Below are 21,597 nucleotides of genomic sequence, written 5' to 3' on the forward strand. Positions count from 1 at the left end.
AGGAGGTCAGACTAGATTATTATAATGGTCCCTTCTGACCTTAGTCTATGATTCTATGATGATGAATTAATGAGTGGTTTGGTTAAGCACCTTTTTTCAGTCTATTTTTCTACAGCTGCCCATGAAAACAGACTAGCCAAGAGACACCAACGCTGCAGGGAGGCTACCTGTACTGAGATAGCTGTACTGGAAACTAATGTAAGCTACTCGCAACTACCTTTTGTCTGCAAATCACTTATGAAACATGGTCCCATAACACTGTGCCGCCTGCTCCGTACTTTACAGAAGCAGGAATAAAACCATGGAGGCTTTCCCGGGGCCACCCCCAACGGCACAATTCTCGTGTGCGGGCGCATGGAGAACAAGCTGCTGTGACAAGCTGTAACTCTCCTGTCCTCCTCCCCCAGTCTCCCCCCACACCCGGTGCGCTGGGCGCTGCACTAGTTCCCCTGAACGCGGCGAGACCCGCCCCCCTTGCCCAGCTCTTGCAGGGCGCAAGGCTGCGCGCCAGGGAGAGGGGCCGCCTGTCAAGCCGGTTGCGGGGGAAGCTCCAGCTGCTGAGCTGAGCGCCGCCCCCTCCGCGGGGCAGAGCGGCCAGGAACGAGGGCCGGGCCAGGGAGGGCACCCAGCCCCCCAGCACCGGGCACCCGGGCCGCCAGCGGAACCGCCCCCAGCCGGGCGGCGCAGAGCCCCGGGACACGCTGGGCACCCCCGTACCTGCCGCGGGCCTGCGCCGCGCATCCTGCTGTCGCCTCCGCAGCCTCCCGCCACCGCTGACGGGGCCGCAGACCGCCCAGCTGCTCTCCCATCAAACACCGCGCGCCGCGCGCAGCCAATCGCCGCTCCCCCCCTCCCCCTCGAGCCCGGATCACGTGAGAGGGGAGCGCCGCTGCTGTTGCGCCAACGGCCGTCGTGGCGGCGCGGGAGCCTCGAGCCCCCGGCAGGGGCCGGGCGGAGGATGGGAGAGCGGGGGGGTCACCCGGCGCGGGGAGGCGGCGGCTCTGTCGCTGCAAGCCCGGGGCTCCCGCACTCCCCTGGCCTCGGAAAGGGGCCGGCCAGGGGGCGTTGAGGTGTTTCTCGTTCGCTCCCGCTTTTCTGAGCGTGCGCGAGTGTCTAAGGAGTTCGGGGCGCTGCTTGTTAGCTAAGGGAGGCAGGGTCCACGCGTCGCGTCTGGGCGCCGCGGGATGCACGTGTTTCCAGGCCTTTGCCTGGGAGTAAATGCAGTGCACCTTGGTGGGTGGCTCTGTCGGCGCTCACATCTTGACAGCAGCAGCGCAGACTTCCCCGCCCTGCCCCACCCACCTAATGAAACAGCTGTAAAGCGCTCTGCACCTGCACTTCCCGGACAGATACGTTTGAGGCCAGAGAGCACGTCTGAAGAAGAAGAAAAGAGACAGGATAATTCAGGAGAGGCATATTGAGGGGGTTGTGACAGAGCAAAATTAAGAAGGAGGAATAGCTAGCTGAGGTCATGCAGGGGGAGCAAAGGTTTGTAGAGTGCAAGGACATGGGGAACGTTGTAGGTATGGGGCCAATGAGAGAGATAGGAACATATATATAGAGAGAGAGAGAGAGAGAGAGAAAAGGTCAGGAAAGAGATGAATGAGAAGAACAAGGGGAAGAAAAGGAGAAGTGCACAGCAGAGATGTAAATAGGAACTTTTTAGGTAAAGCCTTTTAGGTGAGACTGAAGCTTGAATTTGATCTGGTGATGGAGGGGGGAGTGACATGGGAGGAGAGGGAGATGACTTCAGAAGCAGCATTTTTAACAGACTTGACCAGCGTGGACGGAGATGCAGTGAGGCCAGAGAGGAGAAGCTCACAGCAATCAATGTGAAAAATGACCAGCACATGGAGAGAGGAAGTCAACTAACATCTAATGCTTGCACAAAACTTTGAAGATGTAAATTGTATTAGTGCAAGTATTGTTAAGGAGTTGCTAATATATCTCTGGAGTGAATTGTTACTCTGTCTCTAATTGGGAGCTATTCATGAAAAATGCAGAAGCTTTGACTAGTGCAATATGTATGTGCACTAATTGTTGGCAAGTATAATAGATGCTTTTCAGAGGTGGCATTTTCTTGTGGTTGTAATTCTAGTAATTGATTTTGAGCCAGAAATCCCTATGTCCTTTAGTACCGACTTACCCAAGAAACCACCTCTCTCCCTCACAGCTGCTGAAACATTTAAGATAATTTTGGTAATAGCCCCTAATTGTCCCAGGGCTAGAGGCAGAGTATTCTTGGGGTTGGGACCTGGACTCTGGGATTTGCTTTTTCACTGCTATATCAGTTGCTATGGCAGGGATTCCAGTCTCTTCCCACTCCTGGTTCACTGGAAATGGCAGCAGCTAATGAAAGGATGAAAAAGTAATATGAGCTGTGCTTACTCGGCAGATGAGGATCACAAATAGGGTGACCTTTTGGAGAGGGAGTACTATTTCTCAAGCATTCTGCCAACTACAAATCAGTTATGGTTAGATACCAATTGCAGCTTTGGGAGCTGGTGATATTCTAATTTTATCACTTTCCAGAGGAACAGAAAATGGCATCAAAGGAGCAGGTGGCTATAGGATGTGTAGTACCTAGTTGTCTTACAAGCCACTTACAATGCTTCCAAAATATTGGGCAATGGGGTCAGTTATTTCAGTTGTTAGTTCAGGCTCATGAAAAGAATCTCCAATTCAGAGGGGTAGCATCTCTTCAGAGCCAAGATGCTCGGGAAGAATGATAGTCTCTGAAACTCCTCCAACTTTGTCAGAGGAAGAAGTCCTTCCAGTACCAGGGTATTATCCTACTTGTACTGGTTTCCATCTGCATCATCTAAAACAGCAACCTTGTTAACAGGGTAGTGGGAAGCACATCAAAATAGGTCTGCTTTGATTTTATGCCCAACAATCCAGAGCATGTTTTAACATCTACTTTCCACCCTTCTTCTTCTTTCTTTGTGAACTGTTTGATCCTGGAGTATGGTGGATGTTTCCTTGGGGCATGGAGTAGAATCACTATGGATCTGCCAGTCAGTTTGGCTATGCAATCCTATTCCACTCTATGCTGCCTTCCAATCAATCTATCTTTTTTCTGAGAAAATGACTAGAGGACTCTACGATTCTACCTGAGGTTGATGGGGCCATGGATTCCAAGGCCGGATGCAGGATTATTGCGATCACCTGATCTGGCCTCCTGCATAACACAGGCCATAAAAAATTCCCAGAATAATTCCCTTTGAATTAGACTGTGTCTCTTTACAAAATCATCCTGTCTTGATTTTAAAATTCCAGTGATGGAGAATCCTCCATGACAGTTTTTAAATTGTTCCAATGGTTAGTTACCTTCACTGTTAAATATTCATGCCCTAGTTCTAGTCTGAATTTGTCTAGCTTCAGCTTCCAGCCATTGGATCTTGTTATACCTTTGTCTGCTAGACTGAAGAGCCCACTATCAAATATTTGTTCCCTAGTTAAGGTACTTATAAACTGTGATCAATTCACCCCTTAACCTTCTTGTTAAGCTAAATACATTGAGCTCCTTGAATCTATCACTATCAAACTGGGTTTTCTAATACTTTAATCCATACTTCATAAACTTGACGCCTCGGTCTTATTTAAAATTAATGCCGCTACAACACTGGTAAGTGGCAATTCTGTAGATGTAAAGGATATGGGAACACTTTCAAGCATTCCTCCAAAAATCCCCACAGCCTTCTGTTTTTGGAAACTTGGTGTACTGATATTAATCTCTTTTTTTCTGTATTCCTATCTGATGTGGTGATGTGATATACATACAAGATAATCTAAGAAATCTCTTCCACCACTGATCAAGAGTTGTGTGATTCAAATGCTTATTTCTTACATCAATGGATAAGGAGGTGCTTGTTCTCAGCTATTCTCAGATATGTGGTTCACTGAGTATATCCCATTGCCCTACATCTAGTTGTCAAAAAAGAATTCTCTAGCAGATATCAGTCACAGACCGCAGGGACAACACAAGATGTCTCCGAAATAGACTGCTGTATGATTTAGCAGAAAGAATTGAGGAGTTGAAGCTATACAATCATTTAATAACCTTGGCTCCAAACAGGTGCCATAAGAGGATGCTTTCATGGCACCAGTGGACAGTGCTTTCCTAAGGATTCCTGAAGCTCTAACCCAGGAATCAGCTGAAATATTGGACTTTAAAGTTGTCATGCTTTCATATATAGAAAAACTACTCTAGGTCATTTGTAGAGCGTTTTTAGATCTCCATCTGAAACCTGTACAGTTAAGTTAATGGTAACTATACAGTGGTGCAGTTTGATATATGTATACATTTCAGTTTGGGGATGGCTCAAAAATGCAATAGCATTAATGAACTGGAGGAGTTCAAGCCTTTTAGGCAAGGAGCTGGTTGTTTGTCTTGCTGATGTTTATTTAGTCAACACAATATAAGAGCTCACTCTGGAGATTAAAATAGGGATGCTGGGTCTGATCTTCTGCCAGTCATTTTCCTTCGCTGCTGACACTAGGGAACTCTTTCTTTCAGCCTCAAAGGGTGTTCAGAGCTAATCTTATTGCTCATACATGGGTGTCACATCAGTAGAGTACCAACTGACTACAGTTGGGGCCCATGAATAGGACATGCCTCAACTCAAAACTAGTGAAACAGTCCACAAAGAACTGTTGACCAAGATGGATATGGGATGGGATCAAGCCCAGAAGTAAAAACAGCCTAGGCTGTATCTAGGCTTTCCTTTTTCCTCAGTGAGCTCTGGTCAGTTCCTTGAGAGTAGTCTAACATTCCATTGACTAAGCCTTCCCTTCCCCAGGGAGGCCTCTCATCTCACCAGCTTGCTGTAGGCTCCAGATCTGCTGACTAAGCTTCTTCTAGAGCAGTATGTTCTGCCCTCCAGCCCATTCCTTCCTGATACTACCTGCAGCTGCCGTGCACTCCCTCCTGGCTTGACATTTCTGGCAAAGGATTGTGATGGTGGAGCTGATTTAAGTTTATCTCCAGAACAGGCCATTAACCTCTTTTTGCCTAGCCTAGTATGGGTTTGTATATCACATCCCCGATATAAATGTACACACAAAGTGAAGGTAGTATGTTTACAGGTTCTTTGGAATTCTGCAGCCAAAATGTTTTTTATGAGACCCTTCCACTTCTAACAGCAATACACATGTAGAATTATGATGGGTAAACAAGCAGCCATGGCACTGAAAACCATTCATATGTCAAATAATACCATCCATCGATGTGTTGATGACCTTGTGTAAAATGTTCAGGACCAGTTAATAGAACACATGAAGAAGAGTCAATATTTTGCACTGCAGCTTGATAAATCCACAGTCATAGCCAATATGACTCAGTGTTTGTGTTACATAAGGTTTGTACAAACAGATACAACAGTTGAAGAACTTTTATTTTGTAAAGAAATCCCAACCCAAACAACGAGGAAATGTTCAAGATCCTCAATAAATTCATATTGGATGAAACTTAACTGGGCTGTGATTGTGGCAGGGCTGTACACTGTGGGGCTGCAGCAATGACGACTAAGGAGGTTGCAGTATGAGTAAAGAAAGTGGCACAAGCAGCAATTTGGACACACTGCATGATTCAGTGCCAAGCTTCAGCATTAAAGTTGTAACCTGAAGTACAAAAGGCCCTCAAAGTTATTAAAATTGTTAATTTTATAAAATTCCAGGTACTGAACACACATTGTTTTAGTATGCTATGCAAAGAGATGGGCTCTGACCACATAGCTTCTGTTTCAGAGTAAAGTCAGGTGGGTGTCACATGGGAAATTTTAATTGTTTTTGAATTGAGACAAAATCAGAATTTTCCACCATCTGATAATAGACCTTGCAGATTACATATATAATTAAACTTTTTGATGATGATAGCTTACCTGGTGGACATATCTGGAAAATTGAATGCACTGAATGTAATGCTTCAAGGTTGGAATAAAAATATACTAGATATGATAGAGAAAATCAAGAGATTCAAGAAGATTTATCTTTGGAGATGCCACATTGAAAGAGGGTTACCAAGATGTTTTCAAACTTTTTTAAAAGGCAAGAGTGAAAGTAATAATATTATTAGAGACCAAATATTAACTCATTTGTCTGGATTGTATTCCTATTTTAATTAATACTTTCCTGGAGTTGAATACGAATCTGTAGATACTGACTGGTTTCTAAAGCCATTCTTGGTAACAATTAGCTCCATTCCAATTCTAAGTATCTCAGCTCAAGAAAATCTCTTAGAATTGCTGAAGACCAAGTTTTCAAATCTAACAATCCAGGAATTCTAAATTTCTGTTAAAGGAGACTACGAAGAACTCAGGAAAGTATGAAAGTGCTGCTTTCCATTATTTCTGTGGGTCTGGGTTTTCAGCAATAATTTTTCTGAAAAGGAAACTTAGAAATCATTTAAACTTGGAAAATGGCTTACATTTGGTGCTATCAGCGATTCCACCAAAAATGCAATTATGCAGTTTGAAACAGGCCCATTCTTCTCAAACTCTTAGGCTATGTCCAAACACACCAAAACAATCCATATGTTCAAACTATAGTTTTAAAACCCTGGATTAGATCAGATGAGATAATTAAACAAAGTGCATGTAATTGAATAAAGTTGTTCAGTCTTCCAAACTCTAGTGTCCCTCTTGACTCTAGTGTCCTGAGGAAGTAAAAAAAAAAACAACTGTATTTGTTTGTGGGGAGCCACCAAGTTTTAAAATATCTAGAAGGGAGCCACAGTACTAAAATGTTTGGGAACTATGGACCTAGGGCCATATTGTGGCATTGACTTTTAAGCAGTTCTCTCCAATGAAGTTCTAATCAGAGGCATACAATTATACATCTAATTAACTTGTAGCTGGACAGCTGAGTCACATGCAAAATTAAGCAATACTTTTTAAGTGCATGTCTGCTAGTTGATTCTACACTAGAGCAAAGAGGATGCTGTGTACTATCAGTCTTGATTTGTCTTTCTGTGAAATTACATTTTAAATAGAAAAAACAGTGTTATACTGCTAGTGAAGCTAATACAACTGAATACAGAATTATAATCTGAATCCAACCAGAGTAAAATATTAATTAATCTGATTTAAAACTGCCCCCTACAGAATATTTAAATTTTGTATATCTAAATAAATACCTCACTGAATATAGCTTCTTACCAGTGAGGAATTGTTTGGATCTGTACTTCCTTAATGCTGTGTAACCAGCCTAATGCTAGCGTGTATTTGCATGGTTATTCAATTTGCATCATAAATAATTAGGGCCCTATCAAATTCACAGTCATGAAAACATGTTATGGACCGTGAGATCTGGTCTTTTGTGTGCTTTTACCCTATCCTATACAGATTTCATGAGGGAGACCGGTGTTTCTCAAATTTGGGGGTTCTGGCCCAAAAAGGAGTTGCGGGGGGGTTACAAGGTTATTTTAGGAGGGCCACGGTCATAAACACAGAGTTTTTAATCTGCCAGGAGGGCACTCCCCCTGGCTCTGGCCAGGCCCCCCCCCCCACTCCCCTCTTCTCCCATGGCCCCATTCCCATCATGTTTCTTCCCTTCCCAGCCCAGTTCCTTCCCCTGAGCATGCTGCACCCTCACCCCCCCCCATGCCACAAAACAGCTGATCCACAGCAGGTGGTAGGTGCTGGGAGGGAGGGGGAGGCACTGATCTGTGGGGCCCACTGGTGGGCAGGAGAAGGTTCTGGTAGGGGGGCTGCCAGTGAGTGCTCAGCATCCACTATTTTTTCTAATGGGTGCTCCAGCCCCAGAGCACCCACGGAGTCGGTGCCTATGGCTGCGGTATTGCCACCCTTATTTCTGCACTGCCTTCAGAGCTGGATGGCCAGAGAGTGGTGGCTGGTAGTCCATGAGCGGCTCTGAATGTAGCGTCCCACCAGCAGCAACATAGAAGTAAGGGTGGCAATACCATACCATGCCATCCTTACTTCTGCACTGCTACTTATGGTAGCTCTGTCTTCAGAGCTGGGCTGCCGGCCAGCAGCTGCTCTCCAGCTGCCCAGCTCTGAAAGCAGAGCCACCAGCAGCACAGAAGTAAAGGTAGCAGTACCGCAAACCCGCCACACACACAATAACCTTACGACCACCACCGTGATAAATGAAGGGAAGGGGTAGTTCCCTTTTATGGACACCCAGCCAGCAGCTATAAAATCCCTCTTAGTAGCTGTTCTCTAATTGTTCTACCTGTAAAGGGTTAAAAAGTCTCACTGCATAGGTAAAAGGAAGTGAGTGGGCACCTGGCCAAAAGAGTCAATGGGAAGGCTAGAACTTTTTAAATTTGAACAAAGACTCCCCTTTTGTCTGTCTATGGTTGTTCCCCCCGGGGAGAGGCAGACAGGGCAGAGCTATGCTGTAAGAAGCTTTGGGCCAGGTATGAAAAATCCTCAGTATCATACCTAAAAACTACCCATTTGAAACCCCAGATATATAAGTAGATCAGGAAATGTCGAGGAAGACACAATTAGGTTTATCTCTTTTTTTTTCCTTTATGGCTTGTGGATTCCTCTGTGCATCCTCTGGGGTGCTTTTGTTTTGCTTATAATCTTTAAACTGGACCTCAGGAAAGCTATTCTTGGTGTTTAATCCTTGTAGTTGATGTATTTTCTTTCTTTTTTTATTAATAAAATGTACGTTTTTTAATAACAGAATTGGATTTTTGTATCTTAAGAGGTTGTGCACATGTAGTTTAATTAGCTGGTGGCAACAGCTGATTTCCTTTTGTTTTCTGTCTCAGCTCTTCCCCGGAGGGGGGTGATAAGGCTTGAGGGTACCCCACAGGAAGGAATTTCCAAGTGCGCCTTCCTGGGCTCTCAAAGGGATTCTGCACTTGGGTGGTGGCAGCATCTACCAATCCAAGATCAGAGAAGAGCTGTAACCTTGGGAGTTTAATACAAGCCTGGAGTGGCCAGTATTAATTTTTAGAATCCTTGTGGACCCCCACTTTCTGCACTCAACATGCCAGAGTGGGAAATTAGCCTTGACACCCCCCAACTCCTTTTTCGTTCAGGACCCCTACAATTACAACACCATGAAATTTCAGATTTAAATAGTTAAAATCATGAAATTTAAGATTTTTAAAATTCTATGACTGTGAAATTGACCAAAATGGACCCTGAATTTGGTAGGGCCCTATAAATAACACTTCACACTTATAACTCTCTCCATGTTCAGAGTACTGTACAAACAACAATTTATGTTGTAAAAGAAGCTTTTTACAACAAAGAAACGTTTTGAAATAAACTTAAAATTATCTGTAACCTTTAGGACAACTTCTTTGGAAGAATTTTTCCCCAGTAACTTAAGAGTTGAACTGTGTTCTTCCCCTGCTACAACAAGGAGCATTTCCCTACATTCCTAAAGCATATATGCATCAGCAATGTATGTATTAAACAGCATAATTTGTTGTCTAAATAAATATATGGTCCTGTACGTCCTTAGAAAAAATGCCATTTGGTTAAGAGAAGTTTAGCATTGCTAACTGGGATGTTTACTTAATGGTTTAATTAGGCTGCCAAAAAAAATTGAGCAATCTCTTAAAAGTAGAGCCTTTTAGGCTTTTCTTTTTCCAGGTAGGGAAGGCCATGTAGGTTTAACTCATTCAGAAGCAGAATAAGTTTTGATGTAGAACAGAACATGGGCAATCTGATGAAACATTAATCAATGAAAGAGCAATTTGATACTTACATGCTACTGTATACTGCATTTCTTGGACCACAACTGGAGTACTGGATTTTATTCTCCATTGTGCCAACAGGTGTCATGCTGCCACTCATCACCAGGGCTTCCACAAGGGGGAGGGCAGTTTTCACTTGCTGATAATGCATAGGAGCCCAGTGGTGAAAGCTCCCCAAAATTTTCAGGGGCACTGTTCATACCCCTCTACCTCAATTAGTATTTTACTTTTGGAATGACATTGGAACCGTGTCTGCAAAGCAAAGGACCTGGTGTTGTGTGTACCTTGTGCTGCTACAGCCTCATCTGGGCAGACATTCCACTGTCAACAGAAGCCAGCTTAAATCAAATCTGAGTCAAGCCAATTATGTTAAATTTAAATTATATGCTCATCTGGGAGGGACCATGTTTCCTTCAGGGTCTTATACAGCATGAGCACACTGTTGCCACTTAAATGATAACTAGTAATTCTGGTCTTGTCATAGAAGGACATTAGCTGTGGGACTGGACATCTCCAGGAGACCCAGTCCTGCTCCCACTGCAGCCACTTGGAGTTTTAACAGAGATTTCAGCTGGAATCTATAATTGTTGTATAATCTGACACCTCTAGGTGAGTAGTTAAATCTAACCCAGATCCAAGGTTCTCCACAAGCAGCAAAAGATGGCAACTCCACCACACATTCATTTTCTCCCCACATATTCCCTACTTTGAAAGCTTCTCACTGTTTTTACTGGACCTAAAACAGGGGCTTGGTCTAGATGATCCAAGGGTTCCTTTCAACCTTACCCATCTATAAAGTTTATTTATCCCTCTTCCAAAGGAAAGCAGCATTATGTTATTTTTAGAAAGGGTATCTTATGTAGTAGAATCCAAAACAAGACTTCCAATCTATTGAAAGATGAAATATAACCACTTACAGTATAAAATTGTTTGACTTCATTATAGTGAACAAGCTGCAAAACCATAATAAAAATATAGCTGTTTAAAAGGAAAATCAATCATAAAATAAACACATTTATCGGTTTAGGATGTTTGGCAACAGTCATGCCACAGCAACAATTGAGTCCCTGCCCCAAGGAAAGAAGGAGCTTGAGCTTAGGGACTGGGGCTGGGGCTAAGAAGCAATCTAGAGGGAGGTCTTTTCAGAAAGGCTGGGAGGCTGGAGTGGGACCAGCAGACAGAGCCATGCAGTGGGACTGGGATCCTGTGGGTCCCAGAGGACCCACTCTCATATAGCAGTACCTGGTAAAATGTATTTTATTGCAAGTGGGATTGGGTGGGCAAAATAAATGGACTGCGGTAATTTGTGGGAAAACACTTTAAAACTTTTAATACTTAAATTTAAGCAAGGGATAGAAAGAGATTTGATTTTAATTATAATAGGAGTTAAGTATTTTTACATAGTTTAAGCAAGATTTGTTTTATGCTTTTAGTGATAAAACAACATCTGAATTCTGTTTCTGTATAATTTAACTGACCTTTTTTGGTTTGGGGTTTGTTTTTAATATGGGGAAATCTGTCTCTCTTGTGGTATTTGCAGAATTTAAGGTTTTTGCAGTTGGGAGCGGGATAAAAATGCAAGAAACAATGTGGGAGTGAGTGGGAATGGGTATTGTGGGGTGGGATTAAAAAAAATAGCCTGGTGCAGGGCTCTACCGGCAGAGCTCCCTTGCTCAGGGGGAACTGGGGAGCTAAGACCTCACACTCTGAAACAAGGCAAACTCAGTGGCAGATTTAGAGTTAGCGCGACCCTGTGCGCAGCTTCATCTTTGGACACACACACCCCCGGGACCCAGCCAAAAAAAAAAAAAGAACATTCTCTCTTTTCTTTTATTCTTCATCCTCCTCCTATATTATAGGTAATGGGAAGTAAATGAAAAGAAAGTGAGTACGTTGATTGGGGCAGGGAATTGGGGTGCAGGAGGAGGATGGGGAGCGGGCTCTGGGAGGAAGTTTGGATGCTGGGTGCGGGCTCTGGGCTGGGGCAGAGGTGTGCGAGGAGGGGTGAGGGGTGCAGGCTCTGGGAGGGAGATCAGGTGTGGGCTCTGGCAGGAAGTTCAGTTGCCAGCTCTGGGCTGGGGCAGGAGATTGGGGTGCAGGAGTGGGTGAGGGCTCTGGGAGGAAGTTCGGTTGCCAGCTCTGGGCTGGGGCAGGAGATTGGGGTGCAGGAGTGGGTGAGGGCTCTGGGAGGAAGTTCGGATGCAGGCTCTGGGCTGGGGCAGGGGAATTGGAGGGGGGCAATGTGGCAGCGCTTACCTCAGGCAGTGCGTCTCCCAAAGCGACCGGCACACACACCCCTCCGGCAGCGTCTCCTAGGCAGGGGAGCGGGCTCAGGGGGTCTCCATGTGCTGCTGCCTGCAGGCACCACCCCTGCAGCTTCCATTGGCCTCAGTTCATGGCCAATCAGAGCCAGAGCTCGGGGTGGAGGCAGTGCGCGGTGACACACACACACACAGGCTGAAAAATGATAGAAAAAAATGTAAATGGAACATTGAACTGTCAAATACCAAATCAAATTTGCCCAGTTTTCAAATGAATTTTTCATGATTTTTCTTACTGTTTGTGCTGGAGTTCCACATGATATCTAAAAATCAGCTATATTCTTTTTGCTTCCTACCGTATGGGCTTGTTTACAAGTGGAATTATTCCAGAATAACTATTCCACTTTAAATCCACACCCTATCTTATTCCAGAGTAACTTCTATGTTTAGACAAGCTCCATCACTAATAATGTTTATTCTTCCATCAGAACTTTGACCCTGATTCAGCAAAGTACCCCTATTCCACCACACTTAAGCAGGTGCTTAGGTCTCATTAAAGTCTATTTGCCTGAGGCAAAATAAAATGAAGTTGATTCCCATTAGTTCTTTTAATTTTGCTGTGCTGGTGTAAGCAGAGGATTTGTCCCACCATAGTAGGGAAATTTCTCTATGTATACAGCTGCCCCAGGTGAACTGAGTGAGAAAAGGATTCACATCACCCCAGTACCTGCCCATCTTGACTCTCCCTCCTGGTATTGTGTGAACAGGACTCACATCATATAGGTAGGAATGAGCCCAGGGGATCCTGGATGTTTACCTTAATCTCTCCCTGGGCAGCTTGGAAAGGAACAAGGGTGCCCCTAACTCCAGAATACTCCTATTCTTACTCATTACCCTTTTAATTCATAATCACTGCAATTCACTTAAACATATATACAATTTATTTACAACAAAGACCTTTTCTTTGGATATTAAGGACATTTCATGATGTAAGCACTGTGAGGAAATGACTTGGGTAAAGTTCAATGCAGCAGTTTCTAAAGTGCAATAGACTTTACAGTTACAACACATCTATAAGTCCGGTGACTTCTTCCTGAACCTGGATGTGGTGCCGTGAGGCTGCTAGTGTGGCACTCTCCCAGGATGCATTTGGACTCTATGTGACAGAACCCATTCTCCTCAAGCCACAGCCCCCCTCTGGGTCTGGCACTTAGTGGCCTCTTGACTGGTGACATCCTCCTCTGTGTCTGGCACTTAATGCTGTTTTGACAGACTTGGGAAAGGCACCTGTCTCTGCCTCTCTCCCTAAACCAGTGCATACGACTCTGCTGCAAAAGCATGAGACTCATCCCACCAATCCTTGATGCTCTCTAGCACTTCAAGGATGTTGGGGTATCCCAGAACAACTGCATTCACAGCTTCAGCATTGGCACTCCACCGTGTCCCTGAGAGTGACTTGGGCACTGGGCATCCCTTTGGTAGTGAAGCTATAAGAATCATCCAATGACTGGTTGATGCAGAAAAAAAATTGTACTATTCTTGGACAAATCCAAAAAAAGAAACTGCTTCAACACAACAATCAATGGCAGACTGGCCAACAAGGTTGAGTGAGTGTGTAGCACATGATATGTAATCAACAAAGCATTGCACTCTTATTTTTGTCTGCATCCTTGAATATTTGCCACTCATATTACTTGCATTATCACAGCTTTGACCATGACAAAGGCTGATGTCAATCCCATTTTTGGTGAGGAAATCGAATAGGTATGAGGCAAGTTTCTCCCCTGTGTGGCTGGTGATGTTTATGAAGGTCATGAAATGCTCAACTTGGACATTGGGTAGCACATAAGGCAAGACGACAGTCAGCTGATCTACACGTGATACATCCAGTGTAGAGTCGATGGACACTGAAAAATATCCCACATATTTTGTCTCATCTACAATGGCTAATAGCATCTTCTTTACCAGCAGTGCAGTGAATTCATCACAAATAGTTTTTGATAGATATGATGTATGGCCTTTTCCACAATTTCCATGTTCATTTGGGTCAAACTTAGCTATTAGCTCTAGAATGCCAAGCTAATTGCCATTGTGTTTCGATCCAACAGTCTCATTTAAGCCACGGAATGGCAGACCACACTCAGCAAGAAAAAATATAGTTTCAACTGTGCTTCAGAGAAAGTTCTTCCAATAAGCACAAGCTTCCTGGTTTTCCATTTGGGTATCAATTCTGCCACTAACTTTCTTTTGGGCATGGTAGCTGCTAACTGACAATGTATGCTACTCACTCATTGCATGATTGTTAATGTATGCAGCATTCTTCCATTGAATCATTGCAGCCTTTGCAGAACATTCCCCACTTTTTGGTATCAGAAAACAGATGGCAATAAAAACAGTACACTTTCTTCTCAGAAGGTGAATAGATGAGCCATTCTCGCTTGCCAATCTGTTTGTTAGGCTTCACATGTTCAAACATTGATTTGGTCAGATAATGATTTGGATTGGTATACTCTCGGTTTGACAAAGAAAAGTCAGCATCTAGCTTCTGACATTTCTGTGGGCCCTTCTCAGTCCAATAGGCAATGAGATCTTGAGAAGTCATGTCCCACTTGCCTGGATTGTTGGAGAAGGATATTTTTGTATTACTATCACTGGGAAAGTCTTCAAAGGAGTGGGGTGAGACTGCAGCTAGAGAATTCACAGGAGGCTGCTCCTTTTTTATCAGGCACAGGTGCAGCAGGTTCACTTGGGCTGGCATTTGCCTGGATTTCCTCACCACCAGACTTAGGAGGAAAAAACATTAGGAGAGAAGAAGTACCTTTCAGCACTACATCTTGTCTTTGCCGTCTTTCTTCGGCCTACTTCAATTTCCGCCATCCTCCTTTCTTTGACATGGTTTCTATTGTCCAGTGTAGGCCTACTGTGTACAAAGGTCAATATTGCTTGGGCCCACACTTACTTAGCCCACAAAGACAATCACAACCACCATAAATTGAATTCACAATCTTGATGGATTAATTTGTACAAGCAATATCTAATGAGACAAAACATTTCCAATGGCCCCACTACCATCGCTCAGCTGTTACTTCAATATGGAATGGAGGGCCTACAGTAGGGCCTAAAAATAGGCTTTAGCCTTATTAGCCAATCCTGGCCTGTGTACACTGGGTTCATTGGTAAACTAAGAGCCAAATTGTCCTTAAATGAGAAAACTCCTGCTGGCTTCCATAGGATTTGTACTTGATTAAAGACAACAGGATTTGGACCCAAGTAAATATGATGCTTGAGAGCCATTTCTCCCTGCTACTGAGCATGTAACTCCCATTCAGGATTGCTACGTGTGTGTGTATAGAGCACAGACAAGTATAGAAACCAGTGTGACAGATCCAGGTCAGTGGGGTACAGGAGTCTGGTAGAGGGCAAATATACTGGTCACTGGCTGAGTAGTTTTCTGTTCCCTGAGCGACCAGAGCAGGGGCTGCACTAGAGTAATCAGGAACCTGCTAGAACCAATTCAGGCAGACAAGCTGATTAGAACACCTGCAGCCAATCAAGGCAGGCTAATCAGGGCACCTGGGTTTAAAAAGGAGCTCACTCCAGTCAGGGAGGGGGGAGCCAGAGGAGAGGAAGTGCGTGTGAGGAGTTGGGAGCAAGAGGCACGAGGAGCTGAGAGTGAGAGTGTGTTCTGCTGGAGGACTAAGGAGTACAAGCATTATCAGACACCAGGAGGAAGATCCTGTGGTGAGGATAAAGAAGGTGTTTGGAGGAGGCCATGGGGAAGTAGCCCAGGGAGGTGTAGCTGTCATGCAGCTGTTACAGGAGGCACTATAGACAGCTGCAATCCACAGAGCCCTAGGCTGGAACCCGGAGTAGAGGGTGGGCCCGGGTTCCCCCCAAACCTCCCAACTCCTGATCAGACACAGGAGAAGTTGACCCAGACTGTGGGGAAGATCACTGAGGTGAGCAAATCTGCCAATAAGCGCAGGACCCACCAAGGTAGAGGAGGAACTTTGTCACACCAGATATCAATTTTTTCACCCTGACTATATTTTAATGCCTTACTAGTCAAGCTGGAGGAGATAGGCAATGAGAAGAAAAGTCCTAATTAGATGAATATATTTTACTGTTAGCTTTTGATAAACTGTTCAAGACTAGAAAGGTAGGTAGAGAAACATTAACATTCTGGGCATTTCATACTTGTTTCATAGAGTACAAAAGGTTACTTTTAAACACCGTTCTAAACTTACATATAAAACTGTTTTCAGCAAAATACTGAGAACTGGATCTGCTAATAAGCTTTGTCCTGGTTGGAAATCAGATGGAGCCATGCAGTACCAGAATGCCAGAAATAGGACAATAAATGTTTTTGGCACAGTTTCAAAGCTGCATAATACCAGACATAGACATGTAAAAGTAATGGCAAGAACTACAAAGATTATAAAAGAAATAAAATCACAGTTCGTAATTCATATGATCATGTTAAATTGCAGGCTTATAAAGCAATTTGGGTAATAAGAGCCACATGTAATTGTATCAATGTACTTCACTCAGTAAAAGATTATAAATATTAGAACTGCCCTTAAAAGCAAATTTACATTTTGAAAGCTGAAGAACAGTAACTGATTGCTTTGTATTTATATTTAGATGAATAGCTTCTGTTTGTCTTCTCACATACATTGACATAAAATAAGCTTTCTTAGGGATTATGAAACTCAAAGGCACGCTGATGGTTAGAACTGGTTTCAACTGTTGACTGTTCTGTATCACAACTGTTACTATTTAAAGTTGCAGATAATTTAAGGCCCAGTCTTGCAGTTCCTTCACATGTGGTACTTTCAATGATGTCAACAGGAGTTCCACATGTGGGCGGCTTCCAGGACTGAGCTCTTAATATATAAATATTTAATATGTGCCTGTGAATCAGAGCCTGATTTGACGACTGCTGAAGCCAACACTCCTCCCCTTTTTTAAAACAAAACTTTTTTATTAAATATGGGTAGAGGATAGATCAAAAGAGGAATTTCCCATGTCAAAGTTTTTCACCTGAACCCTGGTCTGACTACTAAAGAGAGTTCAAATATTAGAACTGAGGGTCAGTTCAAGACTACTTTGGTTACTCTTAGAAACTTAACCTGATTTAAGACTTCTAATCCTTGAATGCTTTAAAATATGTGGGGGGCCTACATGATCTAGCAGTATATGATGCTGCAATCTAGGATGGTTAGGTTTAGATTACCAGAAGTTAGGATACATTTTATATGCAATTAATTCTTTTTCCATGGTATAAATATAGCACCCTTGTGCTCCCTTGCTGCCTGATTTATAAATTACCATTAGTCAACCAACAGGGTGGGCTAGTGAAAGATAAAACCAAAGAGAAGGTGCTAATGAATGAAAGATGGAGTATAAGGCGGATGGGAAAGAGTAGTCTTAGATGAACTGTCAGTTCCTTAGGCAAGATAAGCCAGAATACTGCAATTGAAATGAACAACTCTGGCTCATTTTTATGAGAGATTGAGTCCCACTGAGAATAAGGTAAATTACCAGGAAAGGTAATAACATAGGTAGATAAACAGAAGGTAGTGGCAACATTTAAGAACAAAATATGTATTTTGCATTAGGACCAAATATGTATTTTTGTTAATTGTCTTGTGATACATGTGCACAGCTCTCAGCGACTTCAGATCTTTGTGAAGAATAATCTTGTTCTAATATACACATTTTTGTTAATCCCATGTGTAGATATGTTTTAGATGTGTATTAATTCTGAAAATTAAAAGCTAGCATACAACAGAACCTCACTAATTCTCACTGTGCTAATCAACATACACAATGGTTTCAACACAAAAGGTGGTAGTCTCTCTGATTTCTTAGCAAAGATCTAATACCAGAGTGCACTAGTGAGGTCTCAAGAATAAATCAATATTATACACAATATTAACATTGTTTCCACGTGCTCCCCCATCTGTCTGTAAACTCTTGTCTTATACTCAGGGAAAGTGGGCCAGTACGGTACCGGCCTGTGCTCAGCGACATTGAAGCGCTGCCATGGCAGCTCTTTGAGAAGGGTCCTTTGCCATGGCAGCTCTTTAAGGACCCTCCTTAAAGCGCTGCCACAGCAGCATGTCAACATTACTGCCCCTTCCCCCCCTCTCCCCGTCAGCAGGCCTGCCAGTAGGTTCCCTACTGGCAGGTTCCCTACCGGTAGAGCCGCCGATGCCGAGGGAGAGGAGCAAAAGGGACTGCTGCCCCGGTGCTGATGATTTAAAAGGGCCCAGGGCTCCAGGCTGCTGCCCCAGGCCCTTTTAAATCGCCACCGGAGCCCTGGGCAGCACAGGCCAGGCAGCGCAAATGGGCTTGCTGTGGGAAGCTAACCTCCTCAGCCCTGCCCTTTCTTCCTGAGACCCTGCTCCTTCTAGGGGCCCACTCCAGGCCCCCATACCAGTAAGAATTTTACATTACTTTCACCCCTGCTTATACTTAGATTGTAAGTTTTTGGGGCAAGGACTGTCTTTTTGTTCTGTGCATGTACAGAATCTAGCACAATGGGGTCCCTGATCTATGTCTAGGACTCCTAGACACTTCTATAATAAAATAAATAAAATAATAAATACATTATGAAGATATACAAATTAATACTAAGCACTTATATAAATAAACTAACAACGCTGATTTTGTAATAGGAATTTCTACTTATTGTGCTTGTTTGCTTACTCATTTACCAAATCCAGAAATTCTCCGTGGCCAAGATTTGTAAAAGTGACTCATGATTTTGAATGCCCAACTTGAGACACCTTAAAATATTGTGAATCTCAGAAATTACTGAACACAGAACCTTTGAAAAGCAAGCCTCTTTAAAGTGTCCAAAGTTGGGCATCCCAAAATTAAGGCAGCCATAATCACCAATCATTTTTTAAAATCTTGGCTTGTGTCTCCTTGTCAGTTATATGAATTAGCAGAATTTGTCTTGATTTATGTCTATTTCTTTGCTATTATTAATAATGTTTGTATTATACATTCAAAAACAATAAAAATATGTTATCGCTAGGAAAACTACAGGCACCACATATATTCCTAACAATCTATAAATGCATTCCTACAAACTTGTTTATTAGATAAGTCTGGACATAAATTGGCCAGAAACACAGAACTTCATATGAAAAGGACAGAACATTGAACAAAAACCAGCATAAATCCAGAGTATGAGATTTAAAGTTAACTGCAAACTCCTAAACATATATCCCAAAATTCACTATCTTTACAATGTAACTTTATCATATAACTGTCTTAGACAGGCAGATCAGCATTTAACTTGTTTATCTTTCAGTTAAACAAAATTCATGTGTCTCTAGGGAAGACAATGCTATAGCATAACCATATAAGCTTTGCATATGAAATTCAATTTTAGCTTTAGTAGGGCCTGTCAAATTGAAAACTGTAGTATAAGGCCAATATCCTTAATCAAATTCTATCACACAGAGATCAGGCATTTGTTTTTAATTCAGTTTGTGTCCAAGAGTTTCTTAACAGCTCCTGGGTCCTAAAATAGATACATTTTCCTTTGGTATTTTGCTTAGTTTTGCAGAGTACTTGATAGATATCACCTCAGTTTTTAATTAGAGAAGTCCACATTAATAGAAGAAAAACATACTCCATTGCTTGTATTTGGTGGTCCACATCTGGGAAAATCATGATTGTCTGCCCTTCTCTTTCCAGTAATGGTATGAATTCATCAACCTGCTCCTTCTACCAAATGAAATCATGTGAGACCTTCCATTAATTTCAACTAGAACAAAAGCAAGCCCTTTATCCCCCGCACATGGAACACCCTTCTTGAACTGATCCATAAAACAACCACACTCTTATTTTAAGTGTCCCCTGAGGACACATTACTTCAATCAAAACCTACAAGATTAAATAGAAAATAATCTCATCTTATATTTATTTTAATATTTTTTGCTTCATCACAGGTCATGAGACTAATTCTTCATACTGGAAAAATACCTGATGAGTGGCAAAAGAGCACATTGGTCCCTGTCTTCAAGCTTAAAGGAGATGTGCCAGAATGTAGTATTTACTGACCCATCAAGTTAATGAGTAACATGTTGAAATAACTGGAAAGAATTATTGAGAAAAGACTTTGAGAGGAGCTGAAAATCAAGTATGCCACAACCAATTTGGGTTTATTCCAGGAAGGTCAGTAATGCAATGTTTGCAGCCTGAACATTGCAGGAGAAGTACAGGGAAAAGCCACAAGGAATTGCAGTTAGTGTTTGTGGATTTGGAGAAGATTTAGGACAGCGTTCCTAGATAAACATAATGGTGGTGCCTGCAGTCATGCAACATGCCAGAGATATGTGGTCAAGCTATCATGGAGGGACCGTAGTAGTAGTGAGAACCAGCTAGTGGCTACAGTGAGTCACTCACTGTCAGAGTATGTCTACATCAACGATCAGTCTTAAGTTCTTTCCTATTTGTAGCTGTAATGGATACCTTGACTCAGGAGATTAGGGAAGAGGGTCCATGAAGCATGTTTTTCACTGATGACATTATTTTATGCCATGAAGAGAAACAGAACCTGGAAAGTAACCTAGAAGAATGGAGACCTGCATTAAAAGAAAACGGCTTACAAATCACTTAACAAAAGATGGAAAACATACAATGCTTCAGTGAGAGGGACAAAAAAAAGCCAGTAAAATGAAATGGTATAAAGTCTGTGCAACAGTTTAAATACAGTAACTTGTTTCAGTGTTGAGCCATGATGGTAATGTGTATGAGCATATTATGATCAACATGAAGAGTGCTTGGTGTAAACAGAGGGAGTTGACAGGAATTCTCTGCAATAAGTATATGCCATGTGAACTAAAAAGCAAAGTGCATAAGATTATCATTAGGCAGCTGTGTTGTATGAGTCAGAATGCTGGTTAGTGAGGAAGAGAGATAAGAACAGCTACCAAAATGAGAATACTCAAGTTGACACTGGGTAAGACAAGAGCTGATAGGCAAGACAATGAAATTATAGAAGCCATGATACAGGTAACCCTCTATCATGGAATAGCTGAGGGAGTATCAGTGGAGATGGTTGGGTCATGTGAGACAGCAACATGTGGGATATGTTGGCTAAAGAGTACAAGAACTAGTAGTCACATGACAAAGACAATGAGAAAGGCCTAGAAAAAGCAGTTCGAGATGTGGAGGCAGACATGAAGAAGGCTGGTGTCAGCTTAGAAGGTGCACTTGACAAGAATGTTTGGAGATGAAGAACAGGAGCCAAGAGACAAGGCAAAGACAAAAAATTTGTAAACTTTCACCTTTAGAGCTAAATATTGTCTTCAGATAAGAGCACTCAGCTCTATGATTTCAGCGGGAGTTCTGAGTGTTCCAAGAGTTCTATAATAAAAGCTGTGCTAAAGGGCAAAGCCTCAATCCTGTATCAATACCGAGTAAAACACTTTGGTGAGTGGGGTGGTAAAGCCTCACGGGGGGGTGCGGGATTCTCATCCCTGCCTCCAAGCCACACAGTTGTAGAAGAGCCACTACACAGCTGTCACTGCTGCAGCAGTATACACAGGATGTGTCCCTGTCATGCCTCCTCCTGGTCACTCTGGGGATTAGCTCTAGAGGCAGATACCCCCTTCTGCAGTTCGTATG

At 42.9% G+C, this 21,597-nt stretch overlaps 1 protein-coding gene across 2 annotated transcripts in view; it reads right to left on the reverse strand.

Moving 5' to 3' along the window:
• LNPK (lunapark, ER junction formation factor) overlaps positions 1-869 on the reverse strand; it is an 83,196-nt gene extending 82,327 nt beyond the window's left edge. For both annotated transcript variants that reach the window (XM_044978279.1, XM_044978278.1), the window contains exon 1: positions 718-869. In XM_044978279.1, coding sequence (XP_044834214.1) covers positions 718-809 — 92 coding nt within the window. In that variant the 5' untranslated portion in view covers positions 810-869. The remainder of the gene's footprint in view (positions 1-717) is intronic.
• Positions 870-21,597: the final 20,728 nt, after the last annotated feature.

This window comes from Mauremys mutica, chromosome 10, assembly GCF_020497125.1.
Source record: "Mauremys mutica isolate MM-2020 ecotype Southern chromosome 10, ASM2049712v1, whole genome shotgun sequence".
NCBI classification, from domain to species: domain Eukaryota; kingdom Metazoa; phylum Chordata; order Testudines; family Geoemydidae; genus Mauremys; species Mauremys mutica.